Genomic DNA, 27,639 nt, shown 5'->3' on the forward strand with positions numbered 1-27,639 from the left:
ATACAGAAATGTGGTGTGGGGAGGGAAATGGGGAAGAGAAATAAAGGATCCCTTCTGCTGCCCCATGACTCATACACTCCAGTTAGCACACACAGGGCAGCTCTGAATCCAAATGGGCCTCTAGCCTGTGGGGTGGGAGAGAGGTAAGCCCAGCCCAAACATTTGTGGCCTAGGAAAAAAAAGTTCAAATAGAGGTCCACATACCATATATCTAAAATATGAAAAGTTATAAACCAAGTTAACAAACTGTTGAATAAAATATGTTATCCTTGCTTGACATATATAGACATGCACACCCCAGCTTCATAATGATCAGGAATGCCAGGTTCAAATTTAGAATCCTCAAACTCTCCCAGGTCCCTGGCCCAATCTTCTCTTCCCAACCCAGCTAACGCCCACATTGCAAAAAACCTCACAATGGCACGTGTGGACACCCCAAGACTTACAGATTGCATCCAAACCCCAACAGCCAGCCATTCCTTGGGCCTAGAAGTGCACACCAGCAGCACAATCTTCCCTCGGGAGGTTACCCCTAAAAAAAAGGCCCATACAGGTCTGGGAAGTCGGCTGGGGCCTTTGGGGCAGGGCCTTACAGAGTGGTTTCTAGCTGGCTGCACACTCTGAATGGACATATCCGTTTGGGCCCATGTACTTGTTGCCTGATGAGAAGGGCACAACCAAAGAGGATAAAGTTAAGAGCCTCTATTGCCAGTTTAAGGGCAACACTAGAGACAAGAGTGCCCTATTCTCCACTCACCCACCCCCACCAAACTGAAATAAGAGCTGACACTTCTGCTACACTTTACAGTTTACAAAGCACCTTCACAAACAATCCTCTTAATCAATCCCCCCAATCCTGTAAGCTTGTTACATTCTACCATTTGAGAGATGGGGAAACTGAGCTAAAAGCGACTGGCCTGAAGTCACACAGTTAAAACCTGGGTACTCCTAGGTCTCCAGTGGAGGAGTTTTCCCTCCAAATTTCAAAGGTTTTGCTCTTTCCATGACTCAACACTGCCGTGCACCCCTAGCTTTGTAAAGAACCTATGGGCTAAAAAGGAATTGGAAATTGTAAATATGTAGTTGAAACATTCTGGAAAAAAGACCAGAGTCAGGGAAGGAAATCTAACACCAAACACAGAAAAGTTTCTGGGAAAGAGTCTGGGCCCAGAGCAAAAACCATCACTGGGAGAAAGACGACTGTGTAGGGTCGCAATCCCAGCTGGGTCGCGGGGGCTCGACTCCCACCCCAAACCACAAAATGAGTGCCTTCAAAACATTTCAGCAATCCTCCTCCAAATTCCACACCAATTACATGGGGGCAGCCTGGTTCCACAGCCCTCCTTCTCTCCACCGCCCCGCTGAAAATACTTTATTAATGACAGGGCAGCATAAAGCCACAGAACTCCATCTGCTCTAGGAAAATCCAGACAACACTATGGCACCAGCCCCAGGTGAGGCCCGACCCTCCTCCAGCAAGGATCCGCTAAGGCTATGCCTCCCTCTAATTAGCAGGGCCTGGCTCAAGGCCTGGGCAGTTATTTAGAGAACCATCGCCTGCTCCCAGCATAGATATCCATAAGGCTGGGGCAGCAGGCACTGTCTGTCCAAACCCAGCTGCCTGAAGCTGCCATCTCCTCATTCCACCATCCCAGGACCCCTCCTGCCACCTTGGCACTCGCAAGCTCGGCAGCATCATGTCACTTGCACACACAGCTGCAGAGTACATGCTCTCGGATGCCCTGCTGCCTGACCGCAGGAGCCCCCGCCTCAAAGGACTGCGCCTGGAACTGCCCCTGGACCGGATAGTCAAGTTCGTATCTGTGGGCGCCCCCTTGTTGCTGATGTCCCTGGCATTCGCCCAGGAGTTCTCTTCTGGTAAGTTGCTTCCAAGGCCCAGTGCGCAAGAGAGACTCCCCTTCATGTCAGCCTCTGCACCGGCTCTGAAGTGAGGTGGTGCGCACAGTGATAGGATTCCATGGCTTTGGGCTGGGCTGGATTATCCAAAAGGCAGATGATGCATGAGTTCAGGCCAGCAAAGCAGAGGTACAAAAAATTTTGAAAGTCATCTGCAAAATGTTACAGTTATAAAAAAGTTGTAATTTTAGTATTCATATATTTTATGTCATTTCAATTGATCAAACCTTTATTTTGGTTTTCAGTATGAATGAAAGAAGTTGACACCCCTGGTAATGTTTTTAGGACCTTAGACCTCTTCATCTTAGCTGGGCCAAGTCTCTTATTTGCTCTGGGCCCTCTTCCCACCCCAACCCCCCAACTCCAGGGTTATTGACTTGAGAACATGTATTAAGTGCCTGAGAGCCAGGCACATTGGAGATGCTGGATAAACCCATTGCTTTCTGTCTACGAACCCCAGCCACACACACAGACATTGGCATACACATACATCTAGGGTTTCAGGTGCTGGATTCACTCAGCAAATCCACCACCTTTGTTAAAGAGAATGTGGGCCGGGCGCGGTGGCTCAAGCCTGTAATCCCAGCACTTTGGGAGGCCGAGACGGGCGGATCACGAGGTCAGGAGATCGAGACCATCCTGGCTAACACGGTGAAACCCTGTCTCTACTAAAAATACAAAAAACTAGCCGGGCGAGGTGGCGGCGCCTGTAGTCCCAGCTACTTGGGAGGCTGAGGCAGGAGAATGGCATAAACCCGGGAGGCGGAGCTTGCAGTAAGCTGAGATCCGGCCACTGTACTCCAGCCTGGGTGACAGAGCAAGACTCCATCTCAAAAAAAAAAAAAAAAAAAAGAGAATGTGGACTTCCTGAGAACTGAGACTTCTTTCTGGCTTTCCTTTCCAACAGTGCCATTAGCTTACTACATTTCCCAAACAGGTGTGCCAGCCTCCCACCACCTCTTCATTCATCCACAACCAGGGGAGAAGAAATGGCTCCCACTTCTGCCTCTCTCTGCAGACTGACATGAAAACAAAAAGGCAGGAACTCTCCTCCAAGCCCACTTTCCTTCCGGCATAATTTGCCCACCCTTTCTCTTCATTTAGGCTCAGAAGCCCAGGCAGTTAATCCTCAACATTTTAGAGCCTAAAGGATGTCAGTTATTTCAGGAAAGAGACATCACCATCAAACCACAAGCCTTCTGGTACCAGACTACAGGAGCACAAAAAGCCCAGGGGGTACTCTGAGAGCAAAGAACCACCAGACCTAAAAGGCTGAGTCAGCACTGGCAAGCCCTGGCCATACAGTGGGATGCATCCAGGAGTGCCCTGTCCTACCGTGACATGGCAGTGCTCAACCCAGAAAACTAAGGTGTGGGAAGAAGACAGTCCTTGCCAGAAACAGAAACGGAAAGAGTTAGATGATTGCCCCTGAGTCCCCACTCCTCCACTCCAACTCAGGCGGCCTCAAAGCTGTGTTCCTGTTGCAGGGTCTCCGATCAGTTGCTTCTCTCCCAGTAACTTCAGCATCCGGCAGGCAGCCTATGTGGACAGCTCCTGCTGGGACTCACTGGTTCACCACGAGCAGGACGGGCCTCGTCAGGACAAGATGAAATCTCTCTGGCCCCACAAGGTAAAGCAAACTGTCTGTAAGGCCAGCTTCACAGTTGAGTGGAGTGGGGCAGAACCACTTCATTCTACTCCCTCTTGCCTCTATCCCCACCACCCCTAACCCATTTATTTTAGTCACTTGCTTTCATGTTTCAGGCATTCTCTGAATCTGCCGATCTTTGGTGACCCACTTGTATCTAATTGGAAGCTTTGTGCCTAAGGGTGAGGCACATAAACAGGCAGACTTCGGTTTAAGGTGATCCCTTTGGTCTATTTCATTAGTTTCTGAAATACTGACTCTGTAGTCCTTTTTCCTGGGCTCATCAGTTTCCTCCTAGAAGAGTCATTCAGACCTTAATTTGTGGGGAAGGGCGGGGTGCCGTTGGAATTAAGCCTGCCTACCCACCCTCTAGGAACTTGGCTGTGGGTCTCACCACTCAGAGTTCACTCAGCTGCTCCCCCGTCCCAGCATGGCTCCCCTGCTTCCATGGACCCAAGAGCAGAATTTAATCTGATTTAATCTCTCCAGAGAGTAACCATCAAGCCTGTTAGGGGAGGGAAAGAGGAGCCGCTTGACTGCCTCACATTACAGAAAGGATCTGTAGGCTGTTTCTCACACAGATTTTTCCAACAAGTTCCCTGTTTTCAGCCCCTCCTGCACTCTTGTTTTCAGAAGGACCTGGTGTCTCCGATTCCTGGTTCTGTGGTGACAACAGCCTGCCTGTCCCTGCCTCCTCTCCCCATCCTCCCCATGAGCTGGTGTCTTCCATCTTGCAACTGCTTTCCAGTTTTCAATATTGGGCTCCCTTGTCTCCTCTCCTGTTCTCTTTGACCTTATAAAAATATGTCTTCTTTTATGTCTCATTGTCATCCTAGCGGGGTTTTAGGAAGAGGCAGTGGTAACATGTGTGATTCATGAGGTTTAGTCAGAAGACACGTGTAGCATTTTCTAGGCATGCCAGTAACAAGCTGTCAAATTGCCACAGTTCTAGGACTGAGACAAAACCAGAGACTTAATGGAAAGAGTTAATGAGATTTCTGTCACTGGAAGTTCAGGAAGGATCTAGATGGTTAAAAAAAAAAAAGTTCTATGGTAGAGGAATTCACATATAAGAAAAGGGTCAAATTGTCTGATAATCAAGATCACCAGAAAGTTTTTCTGTTTCTTTTTTCTTTTTTTTTTTGAGATGGAGTTGTTTCATGCTTGTCACCTAGGCTGGAGTGCAATGGTGTGATCTTGGCTCACTGCAATCTCTGCCTCCCCGGTTCAAGCGATTCTCCTGTCTCAGCCTCCTGAGTAGCTGGGATTACAGGTGCCCGCCACCATGCCTGGCTAATTTTTGTATTTTTAATAGAGATGGGGTTTCACCATGTTGTCCAGGTTGCTCTCAAACTCCTGACCTCAGGTGATCCGCCTGCCTCAGCCTCCCAAAGTGCTGGGATTGCAGGCATGAGCCACAGCACCTGGCCACCAGGAAGCCCTTTAATCCCAAATTCTCAGGCTCCACTTCTGTTGCCTGCAAAAGAATCTCTAGTATGAAGGAAAGGTTCATTTTCAAGAAACGCCCCCCCCACCTTTTTTTTTTTTTGTTCTAGAGATGGAGTCTGGCTCTTATCCCCCAGGCAGGAGTGCAATGGCGCGATCTCAGCTCACTGCAACCTCCAACTCCCAGGTTTAAGCGATTCTCCTGCCTCAGCCTCCCAAGTAGCTGGGACTACAGGCGCCCACCACCATGCCCGGCTAATTTTTGTATTTTTAGTAGAGACAGCATTTCATCATGTTGGTCAGGCTGGTCTCGAACTCCTGGCCTTGTGATCCGCCTGCCTTGGCCTCCCAAAGTGCTGGGATTACAGGCGTTTCTTTCTGCCCTTTCTTAGCAGCAAAAACGTTCTAGTTTTCTCTAGAACCTGGTATGCCTTTCGTAACATAACTTTCCTGTTTAATTCAGAAAACATAAACACACACCTTTCTTTTCTTTTCTTTTTTTTTTTTTTTTTTTTTTGAGACAGAGTCTCACTGTGTTACCAGGCTGGAGTGCAGTGGAACAATCTCGGCTCACGGCAAGCTCTGCCTCCCAGATTCAAGTGATTCTCCTGCCTCAGCCTCCTGAATAGCTGGAACTACAGGCACCCACCACCATGCCCGGCTAATTTTTGTATTTTCTGTAGAGATGGAGTTTCACCATGTTAGCCAGGATGATCTCGATCTCTTGACCTCGTGATCCAACTGCCTTGGCCTCCCAAAGTGCTGGGATTACAGGCATGAGCTACCACGCCCGACCCCACACCTTTCTTTTCTACCCAGATGCAATCAATTATGTATCCTCCCTCTTTTTCTTCAAACTCTCTTCTGAAATAACAAACCATCCCTGGTTCAGGAGAAGCTATAAGTGAAGTAGTCATTTAGGGAATAAGCTCCAGAATCAGACAGCCTATAGTTCCAAATCGTGGCTCTCCTACCTACTTGATATACAACCCTGCACAGGTTACTTAATCTTTTCATGCTTTGGTTTCTTATCTGTAAAATAGAGATACTAAATTGTATCTACCTGATGACATCCTTGTGAAGATCAAATAAAATAACTTATGTCAAGCACGTAGCAAAACTGTAGCTTTAAAAAATATTTACAGGCTGGATGTGGTGGCTCACGCCTGTGAGCAGAGCACTTTAGGAGGCCGAGGCAGGCAGATCACTTGAGGTCAGGAATTCAAGACCAGCCTGGCCAACATGGTGAAACCCCATCTCTACTAAAAACACAAAAAGTAGCCGGATGTGGTAGTGAGCACCTATAATCCCAGCTACTCAGGAGGCTGAGGCAGGAGAATTGCTTGAACCGGCGGAGGTTGCAGTGAGCTGAGATTCCAGCACTGCACTCCAGCCTGGGCAACAGAGCGAGACTCCATCTCAAAAAATAAATTAAATAAATAAATAAATAAATGAAAATATTTACAAGTAGAGATTTTACTTTACAGGGCCCAACCCTGCTAGGTGTGGTAAGTATGACCAGGAAACCTAAGGAAAAGTCCCTATGTTAATTTGCTAGGGCTGCTGAAACAAGGCACCACCAACTGGGTGGCTTCAACAATCAAAATTATCATCTCAGGGTTCTGGAGACCGGAAGTCCAAGACCAAGGTGTCATCAGTATTGGCTCCTCTGAGGGCTACGAGGGAAAGGTCTGCCAGGTCCCACTCCTTAGCTTGTAGATACAGTGCCCTGGGCAGTCTCCCTGTGTGCATGTCTGCTTCTTTACCTGGCTTTAAAAAAAAAAAAAAAAAAAGAACATCAATCATAATGAATTTGAGGTCCACCATGTTCCAGTATGACCTCATTTTAAATTAACTAATTGCATCCACAACAACCCCATTTCCAAATAAGGTTTCATTCTGAGGTACCAAGAATTAGGACTTCAATGTCTGAATGGAGGGAGGACGTGGACACAATTCAACCCGTATCAGTCCTTTATTGCAGGTAGCTAACGATGCAGTCATTGAGGAGACAAGGCTTATGAATTCGTGAAAGTCAGCTTATAGATTTACATATCTGAAAGAGCCCCCAAAGAATCCCAAGACAGTGTCTGATGGTGTAGTTTGGCATTACCAAGAATCCAAAAATTGGAAAAGACCACTGTGCATCAGCCAAGTCCAGGAAGGTGACAGGGAGGAAATGGGATTTTCTCTCCCTTAGGACGACATGGCCTCTGCTGGCCATGATCCCTAGCTAGCTAGCTGCACAGGCTACTTGGAGGGAGGTAGGCAGATCACTCTCTCTCTCCTTTTCTCTCTCCTCCCCTCCCCTCTCCTCCCTTGCCCTCCCCTCCTCTCCCTTCCTCTCTCTCTTCTCACTCTCTCTTCTCCCTGGGAACCCACACAGACCCTGGATCAGAAAAGCGAACCAGGGGAGCATGAAGGTGCACATTCCTTCTCAAGCAGGCCTCCCTATACTCAGCCAGGTCACTAGGGTGCCTCGGGGGCTGGGCCTGGGCTAGCCCATTCGCCCCACAGCCTTCCCCTGCTGAGGCAGGAACAGGGGAAAGGAGAGCCCCTCACTCAGCGCTGTCACTCGGGGTCTCGGCAGCCCCGGCCTCCCTCCTCAGCTGCTCTCCCCCTGCAGGCCCTCCCCTACTCCCTGCTGGCCCTGGCCTTGCTCATGTACCTGCCGGTGCTGCTGTGGCAGTACGCAGCTGTGCCAGCCCTCAGCTCCGATCTGCTGTTCATCATCAGCGAACTGGACAAATCCTATAATCGCTCCATCCGCCTGGTGCAGCACATGCTGAAGATCCGGCAGAAGAGCTCTGACCCCTATGTGTTCTGGGATGAGTTGGAGAAGTGAGTTGTCTCTACCACCTTTTTCTGAGAAATTCAGTCAAGAATTTAAATGATATCTTTGCATAGTCATCTTTAAATGATCTTCCATGCCATTCGTCTTAAGAGGGCAAAGTGCTTAACACATCATCTCATTAACTTTCTATTGTTTCTGTAAAGGGAGAGAGAAAGGACTCTTCCTGTAGTGTACATGGAGCCCACAAAGGGATTCATCTCTCTAGAATTCCACTTTCATACGCTACTCCCCTCAGAAACCTTAAACAGCTCTCTTCATGCCTACCAAAAAATACTCAAACTTTCCCATACATGTGTGCAAGGCCCTCGACACACTGTCACCAACTATTTTTTCAAACTTCTAACTACCAGGTGACAGAAACCTTCCACTGCACCCAGGCAACCTCCTCTTCCCCTGAACAAATCATTTATCTACGTACTCATTCCTCCACCTGCATACAGGCACTATCCTGGGTGCTTCCGATACATTCGGGCGTATGTGTTGGGGGATGGGGGCAGGAGAGACAAAGCTGTACCTGTCCATGTGGGGCTTAGATTCTATTAAGGAAACGCAGACAAATAAAACAGAACATGGGAGTGCAATCTATGTTCTGAGATAATAAGTGGTATGAAGAAAAGAAAAAGTAAAGTGGGGGCAGAAGGAAGCTGGAGGGATGGAGAGTGGTATAGTTTTACAGAGAGTGGCCAGGCTACATGGCCCAAGGGGACAATTGCGCTAACATTTGAATCATATTGTCCCATATTTATGCGCATACTCTATCTTTGGAAAAAAAAATCCTATCTTTTGAAACCCAGATTTCAGCCAATATTTTCCATAAAGGTTTCTGAACATCGAAGGCCACACTGTTACCTACCTCTCCTAACTTTTACAGCCATTGTGGTTTGTGTCCACGATTTTAGCAACAAACCAAGTGCTATTTTTATTCCATATTTGCATGTCTTCTCTGCCCCTTCCCCACAAGCCAGACTCTAAGCTTCTTCAGAGCACAGACTGGCTTACATGTACCTGAACACCAAAGCTCTCAACAAACATTTGTGAGCCAAATTATTTACATAAGATGAATGAATTGGCCCAAAGATCATACACAGAGTACACAGGCCAAGAACCAGAATGTACTTTTTTTTTTTTTTTTTTTTGATGGGGGAGACAGGGTCTCACTCTGTTGCCCAGGCTGGAGTGCAGTGGCACAATCCTGGCTTATTGCAGACTCAATCTCCTGGACACAAGCAATCCTCCTTCCTCAGCCTCTGAAGTAGCTGGGACCATAGGTGTACACTATCACACCCAGCTAATTTTTGTATTTTTCATAGAGATGAGGTCTCGCTGTGTTTCCCAGTGTGGTCTCAAATTCCTGGGCTTATGGGACCCTTCCACCTCAGCCTCCCAAAGTGCTGGGATTATAGGCATGAGCCACCATGCCCGGCCCAGAATGCACTCAGCTAGACCCCCAATCCAGTGCTAATTTCATAAGCCTATTGCTACCTAAAGATCCTACTTCAGCTTAGAACTTTAGTCCGCCTTGCTTGGCAGAAATCCAGTGTAATAAATAATTACTCAGATCATTCACTGGGTTTATCACATGGCAGTCAGTACTTGGAGAATCAAGATACACTCATATGTCTCTGTTTTGGGGAGAAGGATGGTTATGCTCCGGGAAGGCAGATTTTTATGGGAGCCAAGAATGCCATGTTGAAAACAGATCTGTTACGTTGTCACATGCCTCTCCTGGAGTATGGTTCTAAATTGTCACTACTAACCTTGCCTCCTTTCTTCCACTGCCCAGGGCTCGGAAAGAACGATACTTTGAATTCCCTTTGCTAGAGCGGTACCTGGCATGTAAGCAGCGTTCACATTCACTAATGGCTACCTACCTCCTGAGGAACTCTCTCTTGCTCCTCTTCACCTCCGCAACTTACCTATACCTTGGTCATTTCCATCTGGATGTCTTTTTCCAGGAAGAATTCAGCTGCTCCATCAAGACAGGGCTGCTAAGTGATGAGACCCATGTCCCCAATCTCATCACATGCAGGCTGACATCGCTGTCCATTTTCCAGATTGTTAGCCTCTCCAGTGTAGCAATATACACCATATTGGTTCCAGTGATCATATACAACCTCACACGGCTATGTCGATGGGACAAACGACTCTTATCTGTCTATGAGATGCTCCCAGCTTTTGATCTCCTCAGCAGAAAGATGCTAGGGTGTCCCATCAATGACCTCAATGTGATCCTTCTTTTTCTCCGAGCTAACATCTCTGAGCTCATCTCTTTTAGCTGGCTGAGTGTCTTATGTGTGTTAAAGGATACGACCACCCAGAAGCACAATATTGACACAGTAGTTGATTTTATGACTTTATTGGCTGGCTTAGAACCCTCAAAACCCAAACATCTCACCAACCCAGCATGTGATGAACACCCATAGTTAAGAAACCATGGAGCCAGAAATTTTGTGGAAAGTCTCTCTCCTTCCTCATAAGACATGCCCACTAATACACATATACACACACACACACAAAAATACACACTTTAAAATTGCTAAGCTTGGACTTAACTGAATCATGTATCTTTTATCATGTTATCCTAAAAGTGAGAAGACATAATCAAGACATGGAAATAAATGTGAAAGCTGGAGCTGAAGAGTCAAAGAGCTAAAAAATTAAGTCTAGAACATTCTATGAGGACAGTATAAATAAAAGAAATAAAGTCTAGGCATGCTGCAAGGAAAGAAGATTCTAGAGGCCATTTATGGAGGCAATTTCATATCCTTTCTTGGACGCACATTCAGCTTACCCCAGAGAGCAAGTGAGGCAATCTGGCAAGTGATTAATAAAGATGTAAACCCCTGGAAACCCTTTGGTGTGGCCTGAAATCCTAGGAATTGACCCAGCTTGCTTTGTAGAAGTTATCAATCTTGTCCAGGTCCTCTATAGCCTCCAAAGAGCTGGGAGATGACGGCTTCAATTTGTAATCTGCTCTTAGGATGTAAGGACATAGTAGAACAAGGCCAGGGCTATGTCTCAGCCATGAGTGGAGCCCTCAGGTGCCCCAATATACTTTTCACCATCTAAACCAGGAACTCATTTCACCAGGGGCTGGGATTATGGGCTACAGACTCCTTCACAACTGTTAATAGGGCCAGGTATGCTTTTAATACTCCAGAGGATACTATGCCTTCCCTTACAGCTAATCACTGAATAGCGAGCACTTAGAAATGACTAGACAGTAAAATGCTATTGAACATCTTTCTCTTCTGATTTAATCACCCCATTTTATCTTCTAACTCCCATTCCTATGCCTGTAGTTAATGGAACTTTGATCTGACTTCAAAGAGTCACACACAGTATCATGCTGTCTGCCATTTTATATTTCTTTTTAGAGCTACACATTATGCATTTCTTTAGAGAATTTTTGCATAGGCCATTTAGACCCTTCTTTGTACAGTTACGTAGAAAAGTTCTGTTGCTTCCGACAAATTCAGGTAAGTTTACCTAACACAAGCAAAGAGCTGATAGATGATTTCCTACTGTCACTAGGTCAAAGTCCAACTCTTCAGTGGGTACACAAGACTTTTCATGACCCAAACCCTACTTACTGCTTCAGTCTCTGCTCTTGCTTCTTTCTACACACAACTTTCACACCAATCAACTACTTGCAGTTCCCATGCTGCTCACAATGCTGAGCCTTTGAAGATACGATCTCCACCACCCAGCATGCCGTCCTTTGTTCTTCACTGGGCCAACCAACCACTACCTCTCCTTCAGAGTCTGCCCACATATATCTCCTTTAAGAAACCTTTCCTATCTCCTCCCTCCTTCCCTGACTGGGTGCTGCCAAATAAAATAAAACCTACCTCTGAAATAAACTTATCATACCATATTAACGTTGCCAATTTACTTGTCTGTCTTCCTCTCTTAAAGTTCTTAAAGGTGGTATCATAATAGGCACTACGTAAATATTCTTCTAAACAAGTAAGGACTGAATGAGTTGCTCAGTGGCATCACCTTTGTGGAGCACACAAATCCAGCCTCGAAATTGTCCTATATGGAAACAGCTTTGGACACAAAGATGTGCTTTTAATGGAATTGACCAAAAAGTCAAAGAACATGGAAATAATTATGCAAAATATAATATAGCCATAACTGGAATATTAACCAGCCACTTAAAATTATGCTTATAAAGAAGCTATACTAACATCTGTGAAATTGAAATGATATAATGGTAAATGAACAAAAAGAAAACTTTATTTTCAGTATTACCTAACCTATATAAAAATGCATAAAATATTAGACACATATACTAACATGTTAAAAGTAGTTCATTCCAAGTGGTAGCATTATGGATTTTTAAACCTTTCCTGTACTATATTTTCTAAATTTCAAAGGTTCGAATGAAATGTTTTATAAGTGTAAGGAAATGTTTCCAATGAAGAAGAAACAAAAAATACCTTCATGCAAATCCCACTGAAGTCCATTAGCCAAAACAGCCTGCAAACTAGGACAAAGGATAGCACTTTTCTTCCCACCAGATGTGATACGTGTATATGAAAATAAATAATACAAATAAAGTCAGACCCCAAAGCCTGCAAGGACAAAATACAGCACAACAGCAAATAAGTCAGGCAATTAGCAAACAAGATTTTTTAAAAAAGGAAAGAAAAGTCTCTTCCTATTACTGGGACTACTTTCTTTTTTTGTTTGTTTTTTTTTTTTTTTTTTGAGACGGAGTCTTGCTCTGTTGCCCAGGCTGGAGTGCAGTGGCCGGATCTCAGCTCACCGCAACCTCCGTCTCCTGGGTTCACGCCATTCTCCTGCCTCAGCCTCCCGAGTGGCTGGGACCACAGGCGCCCACCACCTCGCCCGGCTAATTTTTTGTATTTTTTTAGTAGAGACGGGGTTTCACCGTGTTAGCCAGGAGGGTCTCGATCTCCTGACCTCGTGATCCGCCCGTCTCGGCCTCCCAAAGTGCTGGGATTACAGGCTTGAGCCACCGCGCCCGGCCTACTGGGACTACTTTCAAGTTCCAAGGTAAAGAACCAGTCTATATTACCAAAGGCATTAGTGTGGGTTTTTTAAGCGCTAAAAATAATCCTGGTATTTTCCAAAACTGAATATATATGACTGCCTTAAGTATGTTTGTGAAACACTGGCACCCCAAAGAGCTGCTCTATTAAAAACTCACTCAGGTCAAACAAGAGCACTTTACAATATATATGATCAAAAAAAGAATTCCATAAGCTTTTGTCTGTATTAAAACGATTTTGCAAAGACCCTGTCACTGTTTTTACTATTTTCAGAAATTAAGTACCTGGGTCATCGGTTCTGAACCTGTTTTTTATTCAGACTACACATTACTTACTATAGTGTTAGATTTTTCTCCAGTAGTTCAATGAACTTATGGTTTTAACTATGTAACATATTTCCTGAATTTCCACAATTCTAAAAGTCAATATTTTCGGCCAGGCGCTGTGGCTCACCCTGTAATCCAAGGCGGGCAGATTACCTGAGGTCAGGAGTTTGACACCAGCCTGGCCAACATCATAAAACCACATCTCTACTAAAGATACAAAAATTAGCTGGGCGTGTTCGCGGGCGCCTGTAATCCCAGCTACTCGGGAGGCTGAGGCAGGAGAACCGCTTGAACTCGCGAGTCAGAGGATGAAGTGAGCCGAGATCGCGCCACTGCACTCCAGCCTGGGCAGCAGGGTCAGACTCCGTCTCAAAAAAACAAAAACAATCTACATTTTGAACATATAACAGTCATTATATATCAGTAGAGTATTTTACAATGTAGAAATCCCATTCACCTCCACTATTATAAAGTTTACAATCTAAAGACTATGTTCGGTTCTGACAGAAAAAACCTGCAGTTACTGAACTAGTTGTTGGCATCGCTGGAAGAAGATGCAAGCCTTCTGCCATCCAGCCTGGGGCATTCACCAATACCGCACCCTAAAGATTCTTCCATCCTCCTTAATTTTAATAGACCTTGGTTGTAAAGTTAGAACCATATAAATGTACATATTATGTACAGAAATACACTTCTGCTTTCACTAGACAAACATTTACTGAGTGCCTACTTAGAGACAGTACTAAAACTGCGTGTTCAATCTCTCATCTTCCCTACTAGAAAGAGCCAAGGCCTTCCTCCCTATTCACGACTGTGTTCTCAGCTCCTAGGAAGATCATAGCATTAGGAGGCCCTGCAAACACATTTCTGTGAGCTACAGAAAGGAACGAAGCAGAGAAAGAAGCAGAGTCCCAGCACTTGGGACTCTTTCCCAGACAGTTTGGGAAAGCCTGTCTGCACGAAGCATGAAAAACGTGTTGAAACGCAGTGGCCCGCCGGGGGAGCGTGAAGGACAGCTAGCGTGGCTAAGATTTTTGCTAGTTCGTTAGTTCAACTATAGTACCTTTCAGCTAAGCACACAGACGCCTGAGGCCCGGATTCCGATTCCAGCCGCCGGCCCGCCCTCCTTTCCTCAACCAGCACTCGCCCTCAGCGGTCTCTTTCCTCCTGGCGCCCGGGATCGCACCGCCCAGACCACCCTACTCTCCCTGCCCCGGAAGTTACACGCTGCCGACACCGGGACGTAACTTCCGGGAAGAGTTTACTTCCAAGACAGACACGGAAGTGCTGGGAGGCGCCGGGCGCTGGGAGCCGGTTCGGTTGCGTGTGTCTCTGGCCCTGCGGTCAACCCTGGGAACGTCCCGGAGAGCTAGATTCCTAGAGGCACGATTCCGCTAGCCCCGAACAGACTAAGCCAGCGCTCCTGCCCGCTCCCCGACTTAGGATCCGATGCCGGCAGCGTCCTGGGGCCCCCGTAGCGGGGCTGGACCATGAGCCTGCTGGACGGCCTCCCCTCCTCCCCGCGGGCTCTGCTGCAGTCCAGCAAGGCCAGGATGAAAAAGCTCCCGAAGAAGAGCCAGAACGAGAAGTACCGGCTGAAGTACCTGCGGCTGCGCAAAGCGGCCAAGGCCACTGTGTTTGTGAGTCTGACCCGCGTCCAGCCGGTGCCCACCTGGAGACCCCCTCACAAAATCTTTTCCCAAGCTGTTCCCCCTTCCCAGGATGATAGTATTAATATAGTGTTGGCTTTTCCGTATACATTACTACTTGTTAGCCTTGTGTCCTTGGACAAATTACGTGATTTCTCTGTGTCCTCATCTGTAGATGGGCTAGTAACTACCTTGCAGAATAATGAATATTAAATGAGCAAAGAAAAGTGCTTGGTGCCTAAAAGACGTGCCAATAAATTTTAGTCATCGTTATTACTGCAGAACTCTAGGAAATGTATTTGATTCTCGAGATACAGCCCTGAGAATTAGGCATTATTTGTAAAATGAGAACACTGAAGCCCAAAGAGATGATTTGCCCAATCAAGGGTACTGTGTCGGAGCCCTGACTCCAACTTAAATAACCCTGATTCCATTTTATGACTTCCAGTACACAGACTATTTCCTGAGCATCTCACATCCCCATAACTGCCCCCTTGCCCAAAGAGGTACATGAAACTTTCAGTAATTTCCCCCCTCTAACCTTTGAGTGTTCCAAGTGTTTCTTCCTTTCTTTTATTGTAAAAGCACTGGATTTATTGAATGAATAAACTTAATATAGCTTGCCAGCCATAACTGTATATTAGAATATTTTGGCTTGCTTCAGTGCTTGGAAATAGGGGTGGAGGAGTCCTCAAATGTCCCCCCACATCCAAGTCAACAGTTCATCTCTTCTCTCTACCAAAAGCTTGAACATCTCTCAGCATATTTGGAAGCATAAGGAAAAGTTTAGAAATTAGAATACACATTCCAAAAGCACTTATTCAGCACTTGCTATGTGCATTGCTTGCTATTTGCGCTGGAGAGAAACAAGAAAAGTAGAACTAAGAGAACTTGGCATCTGATTCACTGTTCCCTTTCTTTTATCCACTATATGTCAAAGGTACCTAAAGCTTGGAACTTATGTTATTTCAAGGATGTTGGTTCCATCAAATACATACTAAGAAGATTTTGTGAAGAAAAAGGAATGTTTTGAACATTGAGAATTTGAGTTTCCACCTATGGAGCATTCAGATTCATCATTCCCTTCAGGATTGGAGCTTGGGAGATAGACTGAGTCATCAGTTACCAAAAAAAAAAGATAATACTTGAATTCATATAAGTAGATTATGAAGTTTAAGAATTTTATACCCTAAATTTGAATTTGTTCCGTCCAGTTTTTCTCTGTTTGGGTTAGACTGGCTTTATAAGTTTCTCAAGAGTTGAGGCACTTGAGAATAGATAGTCTTCATATTTATAGTATTTAATTTAAGCATCTGTGGATTTAAGCAGTATGCCTTTTTCTGTGCCAAAGGCTATACTAATTAGGGTGACCATTAATCTTGGCTTGCTCAGGACAGTCCTGGTTTTCCATATTGTTCTGGCATAAGCATTAATAGTACCCCCTTTTCACTCAAAGGTGTCCCAGATTGGATAATAAATTACATAGCTACCCTGCCCATAGTAGAACCTGACTACCTTTACCTATGGATTTATTTATAGTTTGTCACAAGGTAGAATAGCTCCTCCTTCTCACTCGGTAGTACAAGCTTTTTTGGTTTAAAATATGGATCCTCTTCCCAGCATAATAATATGATTGTTTATTCATTTTATATGATTATATTCAAATTTTTACTTAAAGGAAAATGCTGCTATTTGTGATGAAATTGCTCGTCTTGAAGAAAAATTTCTTAAAGCAAAAGAAGAAAGAAGGTGAGCTGGCTTCATTTTGTGTTCAGCATCACCTTTTTGGTGATTCATAATGGTGTTACTGCTCTGGAGATTTTTTTCCCGGTGGGATTTATGCACATTGCACAGCCCCTTGGCCACTTGATCAAGTACAGAGAAACTTACAACCTATGGCACTGGTTCCTGCACACCCAAATTACGTTGAGCCAGCTCAAGTTACCTGATGAGACAGCTCTTCTACTCATCTTTCTGAAAAAGCCGTCTTGCCACATCTAATAAATAATCTTGTTAAGATTATTTAATCTTGTGGCCCAATTATAAAAGCCATGTGATAAAAGCAACTGCCTCTTATTCTACAAATATTTATTCTGTACATACTATTCTGTGCAAAGCACAATGGGTATATATACATCTGTAAATAATGTGCCTTTCAGAAGCCTAACACCATCCAACATCAAAGTAGAGGAACCGTCCAGATGCAAGAGATAAGCTACAGTTCTTACCCTTGGCCTCTTGAAGTATTGATTATCCTCCAGGGCTTTATGATTCAGAGGGTCTAATAAGAACCTTTCTTTTATGGTCATAGTAATCTTTGTATACAGTTCTGGCTTTTCCCAGTACTTGAGTAAAATACTGAATTGAGACAATATGGAAGTTCATTTCTCTGCTCCTTTCCTTCCTGACCTCAGGTACTTGCTAAAGAAGCTCCTCCAGCTTCAGGCCCTAACTGAAGGGGAAGTACAGGCTGCAGCTCCTTCCCACAGTTCCAGTTTGCCCCTGACTTACGGTGTGGCCAGCTCTGTGGGAACTATACAGGGAGCTGGGCCTATTTCAGGGCCCAGCACTGGGGCTGAGGAACCATTTGGGAAGAAATCGAAGAAGGAGAAAAAAGAAAAAGGCAAAGAGAACAACAAACTGGAAGGTACTTTGGGGAGATGGTATCAGTTGTCCCAGTGACTCACCTACTAATGACAGTTAGACCTGGTACTAACTGACAGACACAGCTACAGATATACTTACAGTCTCATCTGGTTCTTAAGGAGCCCTAAGAGCCCTTGAGAAACAAATGTCAAATGTATTGGAGCCACTTTGGGTGGAGAAATTCCAGCTAGTCTTTGTTAAATGCAAGGGGAGCAGACTGAGACTCTCCCCTTCCCCCAACTCTCTAGGTTGCATTCCATTTAGTCTTTCCTAGAGGCAGGGAAATGGGCTAGGTGGCCTTTGGAGCACACTGCTGGCTTGGGAAATTTCTGATCTTACAAAAGAAATGAGAGGCCTTAAAAAGTATAAGGCCTTTAGCTCCTAAGCACTAATCTGGGCAGGTTAGAAAGATACTCAGGGCTTTGGGCGAATACTAAGTATATGAAACCAGGATTGGCTTATTGCCCTTACCATTCACATGCAAATTTATCCCTTCCCTTCAACATTGGGAGGGGCCTAAAGTGGGTGACCCCAGATTTGCGTTTCAGTTCTGAAGAAAACATGCAAGAAAAAGAAAATGGAGGGAGGTGCTCGCAAGCTGGTTCAGCCCATTGCCCTGGATCCCTCAGGACGGCCTGTGTTCCCCATCGGACTAGGGGGTCTAACAGTATATAGCCTGGGGGAGGTGAGTGAGACCAGCGATATTTAGAGAGGAGAATCAGAGAAATATGGGAATGGGGTTGAGCCTTCCCTCCCTGTTCCCATTAGCAGCAGCCCCTTGCTGATCCATACCAACCTCAGAATGTCTCCAGTCCCTGCAAACCCAGGTCAGTGTTGTCTGCTACACAGCCTACTCTCTGTCTTTGATCTGTCACTCTTCGCAGCCCCAAAGTGGTTCTAAAGGCTACCACAGGAAACTGGACTTCTCAATTCTTCAGTGACCTCAATCCCAGGTTGGGGGAATGTTTTTTATAGATCATCACCGACCGACCTGGCTTTCATGATGAGAGTGCCATCTACCCTGTGGGCTACTGCAGTACTCGAATATATGCCAGCATGAAGTGCCCAGACCAGAAGTGTCTATATACCTGTCATATCAAGGATGGTGGTGTGCAGCCTCAGGTACCCCCTCTAATAATAGCCATTGTTTGTCTTTCGAACCTTCTCTATGCCAGGATATGTATTACCTGTTCTGACACCTTCCAAGGTAGATACATACAATCACCATTTGGGTAATTCCAAGATCCTGAAAAGTGACTGGCCCTAAGTCGCACCTCTGCGAATAAGTGGTTGAGCTTGGATGTTAATCTATTATCTGTCTCATTCTAAAATTGATGCCCTTTTCCCTTGAACCATGCTACTTCAGCTGCTGACTTTGTGACTATGTGAGGCTTGATCAAGCCTACTTGTGTGAGGTACAGGCCAAAATAGAGAGAAGATTAGTTTGATACACTGCCATGTCAAGTTGGACCAAGATGGAGTTAGCAAAGAAGTTGCATATTAGTTTCTGGCTGCAAATACTCCTAAGGACCTGAGAGTCTTAAATCCTAGTCTTACTAAATACCTTTTTTCATCCTTCTCAGTGCTAAGATTTGAGACAGTTCATTTTCCCCAACCATCATCTCCTGATTGTTGGGGAAAAACAAAAAAATAGACCATTTTCAGAGTTCTAAGCTTCACTGAGGAAGTTACAGATCACTAGAAAGTAAGGTAGAAGGAAGTAAAGGCAAGGTAAGGAACCTTTGAGCAGAAGCTGGGAGAACCCTGAGACGGCTTGACTTCTTGTAGATAATATTGCATCACGCCTATCAGAGCACTGTTAGGCATAGTTGAGAGCTCACGTGACCTCCATTATACAACAGTTTCTTTAGAAAGACTCATTATTGTAACGGTATACCATATGTGTAATACATCTATAAATGCAATGCAAATCTAGTCAAAATCCTAAGTAGAAACTGACAAGCCGATTCCTTAATTGTCTCTGAAAAACAAAATGCTAAAACGTTTTTGTAAAAGAAGAATCTGTGGAGTTTTTAGTTTTCTTTTTTAGGTCATTAACCTAACTGGACATTATTTTTAGGTTTGTGAGCTAGGAATCTAGCTTCAAATTTTGTTCCAACTAACATCAAGCAGCTGTTTTATATATATACATATATACACACACACACGAGAAATATATGTAATTCTTGTATCCGTTTCCAGATGATTCCTTTTTATTGATCTATTTGTCTATACATGTCAATATGACTTTTTATTACTTTAGCTTTATTGAATATTCTATAATATGTTAAAGGAAAATGTAAAAGAATTTTTTGTAATCTTAGGATGAGATGAAAAGGCTTTCTTTATTAGCAAGACATGAAACTTAGAAGCCATCATGGAACATAATAACATATTTAACTATTAAAAATGTAAACACTTCTGAATGGCAAAAGACACAAGGATCAAAGTTAAAACACGAGCAATAAACAGAAAGGAAATGTATGACAAAGTATTAATACCAGATAAAGTGCTCCTGTAGAGTAAGAAAAAGCAATATTTAAAAGAAAAAAAAAAAAAAACCCACAGGCATTTCACAGAAACAGTGTAGATGGTAAAGTGTGAGCCTCATCAGTAAATGGGGAAATGCAAATAAAACAAAACTGAGATCTTATTTTGCTCATAGGCACATATCAGAGGGATTAATAATAAACAGTGCTGGCCGAGGTGAAGGAAAACAAGTACTCGTTAGAAGGAGTGAAAATTGGTAGTCTTTTGGGAGGGCAACTTGGCAATATCAACAATTTTAATATGTGTGTCATTTGACCCAGAATATGTCTAGATAGTCTAGTATCTAGACTGCACTAGGTACATATTTGCACCTAGAGAAATGTGCAAATGTGAACAAAGTAACATGTAACAATGTACATTGTAGCAGTATTTGCAATAGCAAGAAATTAGAAATAGCCTAAATACCCATCATGAGAAAATGGTTAAGTAAAATATATCCACCCTTGTATGTACAGCAATTAAAAGAATGAAGTAGATTTATACATTAGTACTAACAAGGAAGTATCTTCAAGACTAAAGTATAACATTTCTACCTTTAACGCTCTTTACTCAAATAAGGTAGAAATTTCAGTACAAAAATAATTGAAATTGACATGATGGATACTAAACAGTAGAGCAGTCCTGGACTATTTGAAATTAATTGCTCACAGCAAAATTAGCCAGGCCTGGCAGCGTGCACCTGTAGTCCCAGCTGCTGGGGAGGCTGAGGCAGGAGAAGGGTGTGAACCTGGGAGGCGGAGCTTGCAGTGAGCCAAGATCACACCACTGCACTCCAGCCTGGATGACAGAGCAAGACTCCATCTCAAAAAAAAAAAAAAAAGAAGAAGAAGAAAAAAAAGAAATTAATTGCTCACAGTGTTTTCATTTATTAGCTGAGAAATAAATATAAAACATTAGACTCTTAACCTGGCAAGATATGCCAATGGTTGAAATAAGAAAACCACCATTGACTGAAACTACTCACAAGAGTATTTATTACTGACAAAATTGACAGATCTCTAAAATTTGACACAGGAAATTGAATCCAGTGAAATAATAACCACAGAAGAAAACTAACAGTAGTAGAAACTATACTCAGTAAAAATTGGTTTGACTTTTTTTAGAAATCAGTAGTGCTCAATATCATTCTAAAAAATTATACAGAAAATAAATTAATCCTGTTCAGGATAATTCGACTGAAGTGAACATTGAAGAACTAGAAACTGTTTAACTGAACTTTGTAACTAGTCAAAGAATTTAATTGGCTAGACAGAACTTGTTACAGAAATATTTTCCTGGCAAAAAAATCATTGAGCTTTGTAGAAAATTGGCCAGATAATTAAATCAGCTAGTTAACTTGTTACATTTGTTACAAAAACATTTTCTTGGCAAAAATTCCTCAGAATTAGTATAATTTCGATGCAACAGTTTCTTTTTATTAATATAACCAAGATATTTTAACATTCAAAATGAAAGCAAATACAATGAAGTGGCAGTTTGTAGTCAGCCTGTTTCTCCTAGATCTTGTAAAATTGACTTGAAAGATTACATGGAGAGTGATCTCATTTGTTTTTAAAATACCATTTGTATTTGTACTTAAGGATATAAGTAAGTGGATTGGAAAGGCGTGTAAGAAATTAAATGCTGGCCGGGCGCGGTGGCTCAAGCCTGTAATCCCAGCACTTTGGGAGGCCGAGACGGGCGGATCACGAGGTCAGGAGATCAAGACCATCCTGGCTAACCCGGTGAAACCCCGTCTCTACTAAAAACACAAAAAAAAACTAGCCGGGCGAGGTGGCGGGCGCCTGTAGTCCCAGCTACTCCGGAGGCTGAGGCAGGAGAATGGCTGAACCCGGGAGGCGGAGCTTGCAGTGAGCTGAGATCCGGCCACTGCACTCCAGCCCGGGCGACAGAGCGAGACTCCGTCTCAAAAAAAAAAAAAAAAAGAAATTAAATGCTCACTTTTGGAAAGCCGTCAACCAAGAAGGGTAGAACTCAAACAGTCAGGGGACTTTCTCTAGGTAGTTGGATTGGTTTCAATTTTTAGCAGCCCTGTAGGAGAGGATTTGTGTCCCTTTTGAAGATGGTATACATCAGCTTCAAGTTCCAGAGCAAAGAAATAGAGTAGTGTGCCCCTCTTTCCTTCCTTCTTGAGGATTGATCTCATTGCTCGTTTATCCTTCTCAGTTTGAAATTGTTCCTGAAGATGACCCCCAGAATGCCGTCGTCAGCTCTTCTGCAGATGCTTGTCATGCAGAACTGCTCAGGACTATAAGTGCTACTGTGTAAGTTGACCAAAAGCTTGAAAACAGGCTAAAAGATCACTGTTGGTTCGGTGAACCCTTTTCTCTTGCTTTTAATGAGTAGAGAGACCTCCTTTTATAGAAACCTATCCTGGATCCTCCTGACGTCGTACCAACTAGAGCCTCCACAGTATCAAAGTCAAGAAAGCTTATCCTGTTTGTTCATACCACTATTCTGTTCTTAAACCCATCTTCATCTCCCGCTAAGCTCTCAAACTAAAATTATCCCTCTCCTGTTTAGGGGGAAACTAATGCCTAACCTGCTTCCAGCTGGAGCTGACTTTTTTGGGTTTTCTCATCCAGCCATCCAAAACTTGATCCAGAGCTGTCCAGGAGCTCGAAAATGCATCAAGTAAGTGTGGTCAAATTCATTCCCTTGAGAAAAACTCAGTGATCAGCCAGCCAGGGACTGGCAGTTACTACTTTGTTCACTCACCTGCTGTGTTCAAAGCCTGCCTGCTTCTCAACCAGTATGGCTCAGTATTGGCCCCTTAGCCTTCTGGACAGGTGAGCCAGAGCCAGGACTCCACTGTTCGCTGATTATGACTATTTTATGTGTGTACCATGACAGCAAAATGGGAAATCTCGCAGAATGATTTGTCACCAAAGAGGCCTGCTTGTTTCTTTTAGGTTTTTGTTAGCTAATATGTGTTTTAGATATAGATGGGAGGAATATAAAGAAAAAGTACCTGATCCCTTTGGAGGTAGGAATGGGTATTTATGTCTAGCAGATAACTCTCAAGGGTGATTTCCCTTGATTCTGCAGTTACCAGTGGGTGAAATTTGATGTGTGCAAACCTGGAGACGGGCAGCTACCTGCGGGGCTGCCAGAGAATGATGCAGCTATGAGCTTTGAAGCCTTTCAGAGACAGACCTTTGATGAAGATCAGAATGATCCCCTTCTGCCAGGTATCTTTACCTTTCTGGTTTGAAAATTGACTGTGTTTAGGCTACCTTCCCACCCTCACACATAGCCGAGTACCCTAAATATCTATGCATTGAGTGATAAAAGCTTTCACTGAATTAGCCTTGCAGAGTGCTGAGTCAGAGGGGGACCTGCGGCCTGCATAGCTTCTGAGGTTACTCGCAGATGCCATGGGGAGCACCTGCGATCATAGTGAGGCAGGGTACTCCAGAAACGAAGGTAGCTTATTCTGTAAGCTAAGCAAGACCGGAGCAGAACACCAGGGGAAAGTTTACTGTGCAGGGAATAACATTTCAAGCGAAGTCGGTGGGGTCAGGTCAAGGCCTTGGCCCTGCCTGTGTTCCATGAATTCCTCCCACAAATGAGTGGAGTGATCAAGGGTTCAGGCTTTGGGGTCATATAGGGAAAATCCTGGGTTAAAAAATGGAATTGAAATTCTCACTCTTTGCCTGATATACTATGTAACCCCAGGCAAGTCACTTAATCTGTTTCAACCAGTTTTCATTGTAAAAGTATCTGTCCTGTCGTAACAAAGGCAAAATTGAGCTGTCAGATGCAAGGGTGTTAAGGAATTGATTGAAAGGACAGGTATGTGTCTGACCAAAACAGTCTGCTCAGACTCCCAAGCAGCAGTGGAACTTAAGGAATTGTTTTCCCCAGGATCCTTGGACCTCCCAGAGCTTCAGCCTGCAGCCTTTGTGTCTTCTTACCAGCCCATGTACCTGACACATGAACCCTTGGTAGATACTCACCTGCAGCACTTGAAGTCTCCATCACAGGGTAGCCCAATTCAGTCTTCAGATGGAACAAGAAGGGATCAGATGCCACGTCATTTTCATCGTGATTAATTTAACTTAAACTAAAATTTTGGGTATATGGAAGAAGGCAGCAATTCAGAAGTAAAGAAGATATTCACATATTTCATCCTGGAGGGTCCTGTGGTGACGGTTTTCCCTGGGAAAAATTTCAGCTGCTTTATTTTTAGTAATAAATTTCTCTTGTCAATTCTGTTTATTTTCATCTCGTTGTAATCAGGATATAATCTTTTTTGCTTAGCTCTGCCTGAGGTAGAGTCAACTTCAGCCTCTTATAAACAAGAGTGATAGAGAGCTGCTGTCTAGTCTATTCAGGCTGCTACAACAAATACCATACACAGAGTGGTTTATAAATAACATGAATGTATTTCTCATAGTTCTGGCTGCTGGGAAGTCCAAGTTCAAGGTGCTGGCAGATTCAACGTCTGGTGAGGGCCCACTTCCTAGTTCTTAGACAGCCGTCTTCCTGCCGTGTCCTCACGTAAAGGCAGCTCTCCAGGGTCTCTTTTATAAGAGCACTAAGCCCGTTCATGAAGGTCTGCCCTCGTGACCTAATCACCTCCCAAAGGCCCCACCTCCCCATACCATCACATTGGGGGTTAGGATTTAACTTACGAATTTTGGGGAGATATAAACATTTAAGTCTATAGCAGCAGCTAACGAGGGAGATAGGGAGATTCTGACAAACTTCTACTCTTGATTCTGATCCTAATTCAAGGAATATCAAGTCCCAGCCCCTGCAGCCCAGGCTGCTGCTTTATTTTCATGTCAGTATCATCAAAATCCAATCTTCTGCTTAAACTCAAGATGGAAAGTCCAGTCTGAGGTACGCTGTTCATCTTTTTCTTCACATTTTGCACATCCTTCTTTAACCCTTCATTATCGCACCTCAGAGAATGTGCTTTTTAAAGCTCAATACATTGAAACCATATGATAACACAAATTCACATATAATTGGGGGTGAGTCCCATCCTCTGTAACAGACTTAGTCCTGTCTTTTCATTAGCCATGTAGTAATATAACTCCATGTTCCATGCAAGTGGATTTGTGGCCCCTGTTAATAGCATTAAGGTAGAGGTTTACTGTATCACCTAACAACTCAGCACTACCTGTGGGACGCCTTAGGCACCCATCACCACGTTGCCAAGGGCTGTGTGGAGAGGGAGGGACAAAAGGACCCAGAAGTAGAAGAATGGGGATGGAGTGGTGAGAATGAAATGGTTAATGCACTACCATTCATAATTGCCAACTGAGGACAACACAAATGGGATTGGCGTTTTATAGTAATAAATCTGACCGGCAGAGGGAGGGATCCGGCAGCAGTGTTTAAAGCACGCCACACTGGCCAGTGTAAACTCAGAAGCTAAGTTAACCGGTATCTTATGATTTTGAGTATAGTTTTTTTATAAGTTATATACATTTTACAATGTAAAAGAAACAACATTTGTATATTAGCGAATCGGGTGGGAAGGGGATTGCTTAAAATGTTAATGTGTTTTTCTTGCGCATACTGGCACTTAACACAGAAATGATACATGCTGCTTTTTTCATATAACAAATATTTTCCCACTATTACAGCCTGAGTAATACCCATATTAAAAGAGCCTCATTTTAGAAAGACATTTACAATTTTTGGAATGCATCACATGGAGAAAGGTTGAAACTGTTTTTTCAACTATAATGCGTATACAACTACAGTGTGTACGTACACCACATATACATATACTTGTATAGAGATATGTGTAAAATGTTTTTACTATGGATCATGGATTTAAGAAACTTGAAAAGCCGGACACAGTGGCTCACACCTGTAATCCCAGCACTTTGGGAGGCCCAGGCAGGTGGATCACAAGGTCCGGAGATGGAGACCATCCTGGCTAACTCGGTGAAACCCCGTCTCTACTAAAAATACAAAAAATTAGCCAGATGTGGTGGTGGGCACCTGTAGTCCCAGCTACTCGGGAGGCTGAGGCAGGAGAATCACTTGAACCTGGGAGGCAGAGGTTGCAGTGAGCTGAGACCGTGCGTGCCACTGCACTCCAGCCTGGGCGACAGAGCAAAACTCCATCTCAAAAATAAATAAATAAATTGAAAAACACTGCCATAGTATACTTAAACTATCTTTTCATCTGTCAGATTGTTAACGATTTTTTTTTATTTTAGCAACATCCAGTGTCAATGAGGGTGAGGGAACAAAAGGACTTCCTTGGTGAGAATGTAAGTTGTTTAATCCTTTGGGAGAGTTAAGCTGTAGATATCAAAATTTTAAATATATATTTATCCCCTTCCACGTTAAGGACCCTAAGAAATAGTATGTGGTATGGACGAGTGTGGTGTGATGTTTGCATGTGATATTCATTACAGTATTATTTTAATAGTAGAAAATTGTTAAAAAATCTATATGTCCATTAATAGGAAATTGGTTAAATAAAATGAGGCTTCCACAAACTGAAACACTCTAAATCTATATTTACATAAGAAAATTATTTTGGTAAAGTCAGTCAGAAACACAGATGACAAAATAATATGTAGTGTATAACTCAAATCAAAATTATATAACTCAAATCAAGTGAACATTTCAGCAAAAGAGTTTCTCTGAATGATGAATTTGGGGGTGATTTTTACTTGCTTATACTTTAATGTCCAAATTTTCTACAGTGCCTATAAATTTCATTTTAAAACTAAAAAGTTCTTACATTTGGGGAAATACAGTGAATTCCCACATAATGTTTTAAATTATTCTGCCACTAAAAATAAATGTACATGACTTCATTAACATAGCCATTGCCAAAACCATATTTTTCACACTATGTATTCTAGTTTTCTGGAGGTGAAAGGAACCTGGACTTAGAGTTCTTGGCTACCTCTAGCTGCCCCTGAATTAGAACAGCCCATGGGAGTACGTGTATTGGGGGTGGAGGAGTGGACAGGTAGATTGACTTTTTCTCAGGCATCAACCTGTTACGAGGTTCATGGTTTCTGTGGGGCCAGATGCATGAGAGGTCAAAGCATGGGCAACAGGAGTTAACTGAATGAACTGAATGCTAGGAAGTCCTCAGGGGAGCCAAAGTTCCTTGTGAAGTGTGCAGATTTTTTGTTTTTTAACTAAATAAAATCTTGGCACTGACAAAGTTATTCCTGCTGTTTGGAGCTACACCAGAACCCGTTGGAATTCTATAGAGGGGTAGAACTAAAGCAAAACCCATCATTCACGCTACAGAAATTATAAATTTCATTTTCAAAGAGTAAACAGTTCCTAAATTGGGGGAAATATAGTGAATTCCACATAATGTTTTAAATTATTCAGCCACTAAAAATAAATTTACATATGATTTCATTAATATATTCACTACCTAAACCGTATTTTTTACACTATGTAAAATACATTGTATATGTAGAGTGAGTGATGCTTTTTGCTTTAGTTCTCATTTTTCACATTAAAGGGAGGAAAGCTACCCACAGATAGCATTCTTACTCCTTTTCACACGCTTCAAGGACAATTTGCAAGTTTTGACTGGATACAAATATATACACATCACTAGTAATTATGCTTTTATTTC

The 27,639-nt window shown here is 43.4% G+C and overlaps 2 protein-coding genes across 2 annotated transcripts; both read left to right on the forward strand.

Moving 5' to 3' along the window:
* The first annotated feature begins 1,697 nt into the window (after window positions 1-1,697).
* Window positions 1,698-10,709, forward strand: PANX3 (pannexin 3). Its single transcript, XM_023208525.3, has 4 exons — window positions 1,698-1,878; window positions 3,405-3,547; window positions 7,638-7,852; window positions 9,649-10,709. Exons 1-4 carry the CDS (start codon window positions 1,698-1,700, stop codon window positions 10,286-10,288), a joined length of 1,179 nt encoding a protein of 392 aa, XP_023064293.1. The 3' UTR covers window positions 10,289-10,709.
* A 3,748-nt stretch (window positions 10,710-14,457) lies between these two features.
* Window positions 14,458-26,533, forward strand: TBRG1 (transforming growth factor beta regulator 1). The gene is made up of 9 exons (XM_023208527.3): window positions 14,458-14,852; window positions 16,540-16,610; window positions 17,276-17,508; window positions 18,056-18,192; window positions 18,483-18,629; window positions 22,224-22,321; window positions 22,581-22,691; window positions 23,106-23,248; window positions 23,925-26,533. The coding sequence occupies exons 1-9, from the start codon at window positions 14,703-14,705 to the stop codon at window positions 24,110-24,112; spliced, it is 1,278 nt and encodes a 425-aa protein (XP_023064295.1). The 5' UTR covers window positions 14,458-14,702; the 3' UTR covers window positions 24,113-26,533.
* Window positions 26,534-27,639: the final 1,106 nt, after the last annotated feature.

The sequence above is a fragment of the Piliocolobus tephrosceles genome, chromosome 13, assembly GCF_002776525.5.
Source record: "Piliocolobus tephrosceles isolate RC106 chromosome 13, ASM277652v3, whole genome shotgun sequence".
Lineage (NCBI taxonomy): Eukaryota > Metazoa > Chordata > Mammalia > Primates > Cercopithecidae > Piliocolobus > Piliocolobus tephrosceles.

Coding starts and splice junctions, on each gene's coding strand:
- PANX3 (XM_023208525.3), top strand. CDS start 1,698: ATGTCACTTGCACACACAGCTGCAGAGTACATGCTCTCGGATGCCCTG. Junction 3,548..7,637: donor AATCTCTCTGGCCCCACAAG/GTAAAGCAAACT, acceptor CTCCCCCTGCAG/GCCCTCCCCTACTCCCTGCT. Junction 7,853..9,648: donor TTCTGGGATGAGTTGGAGAA/GTGAGTTGTCTC, acceptor TCCACTGCCCAG/GGCTCGGAAAGAACGATACT.
- TBRG1 (XM_023208527.3), top strand. CDS start 14,703: ATGAGCCTGCTGGACGGCCTCCCCTCCTCCCCGCGGGCTCTGCTGCAG. Junction 17,509..18,055: donor AGAGAACAACAAACTGGAAG/GTACTTTGGGGA, acceptor TTTGCGTTTCAG/TTCTGAAGAAAACATGCAAG. Junction 23,249..23,924: donor GAATGATCCCCTTCTGCCAG/GTATCTTTACCT, acceptor TGTTTTCCCCAG/GATCCTTGGACCTCCCAGAG.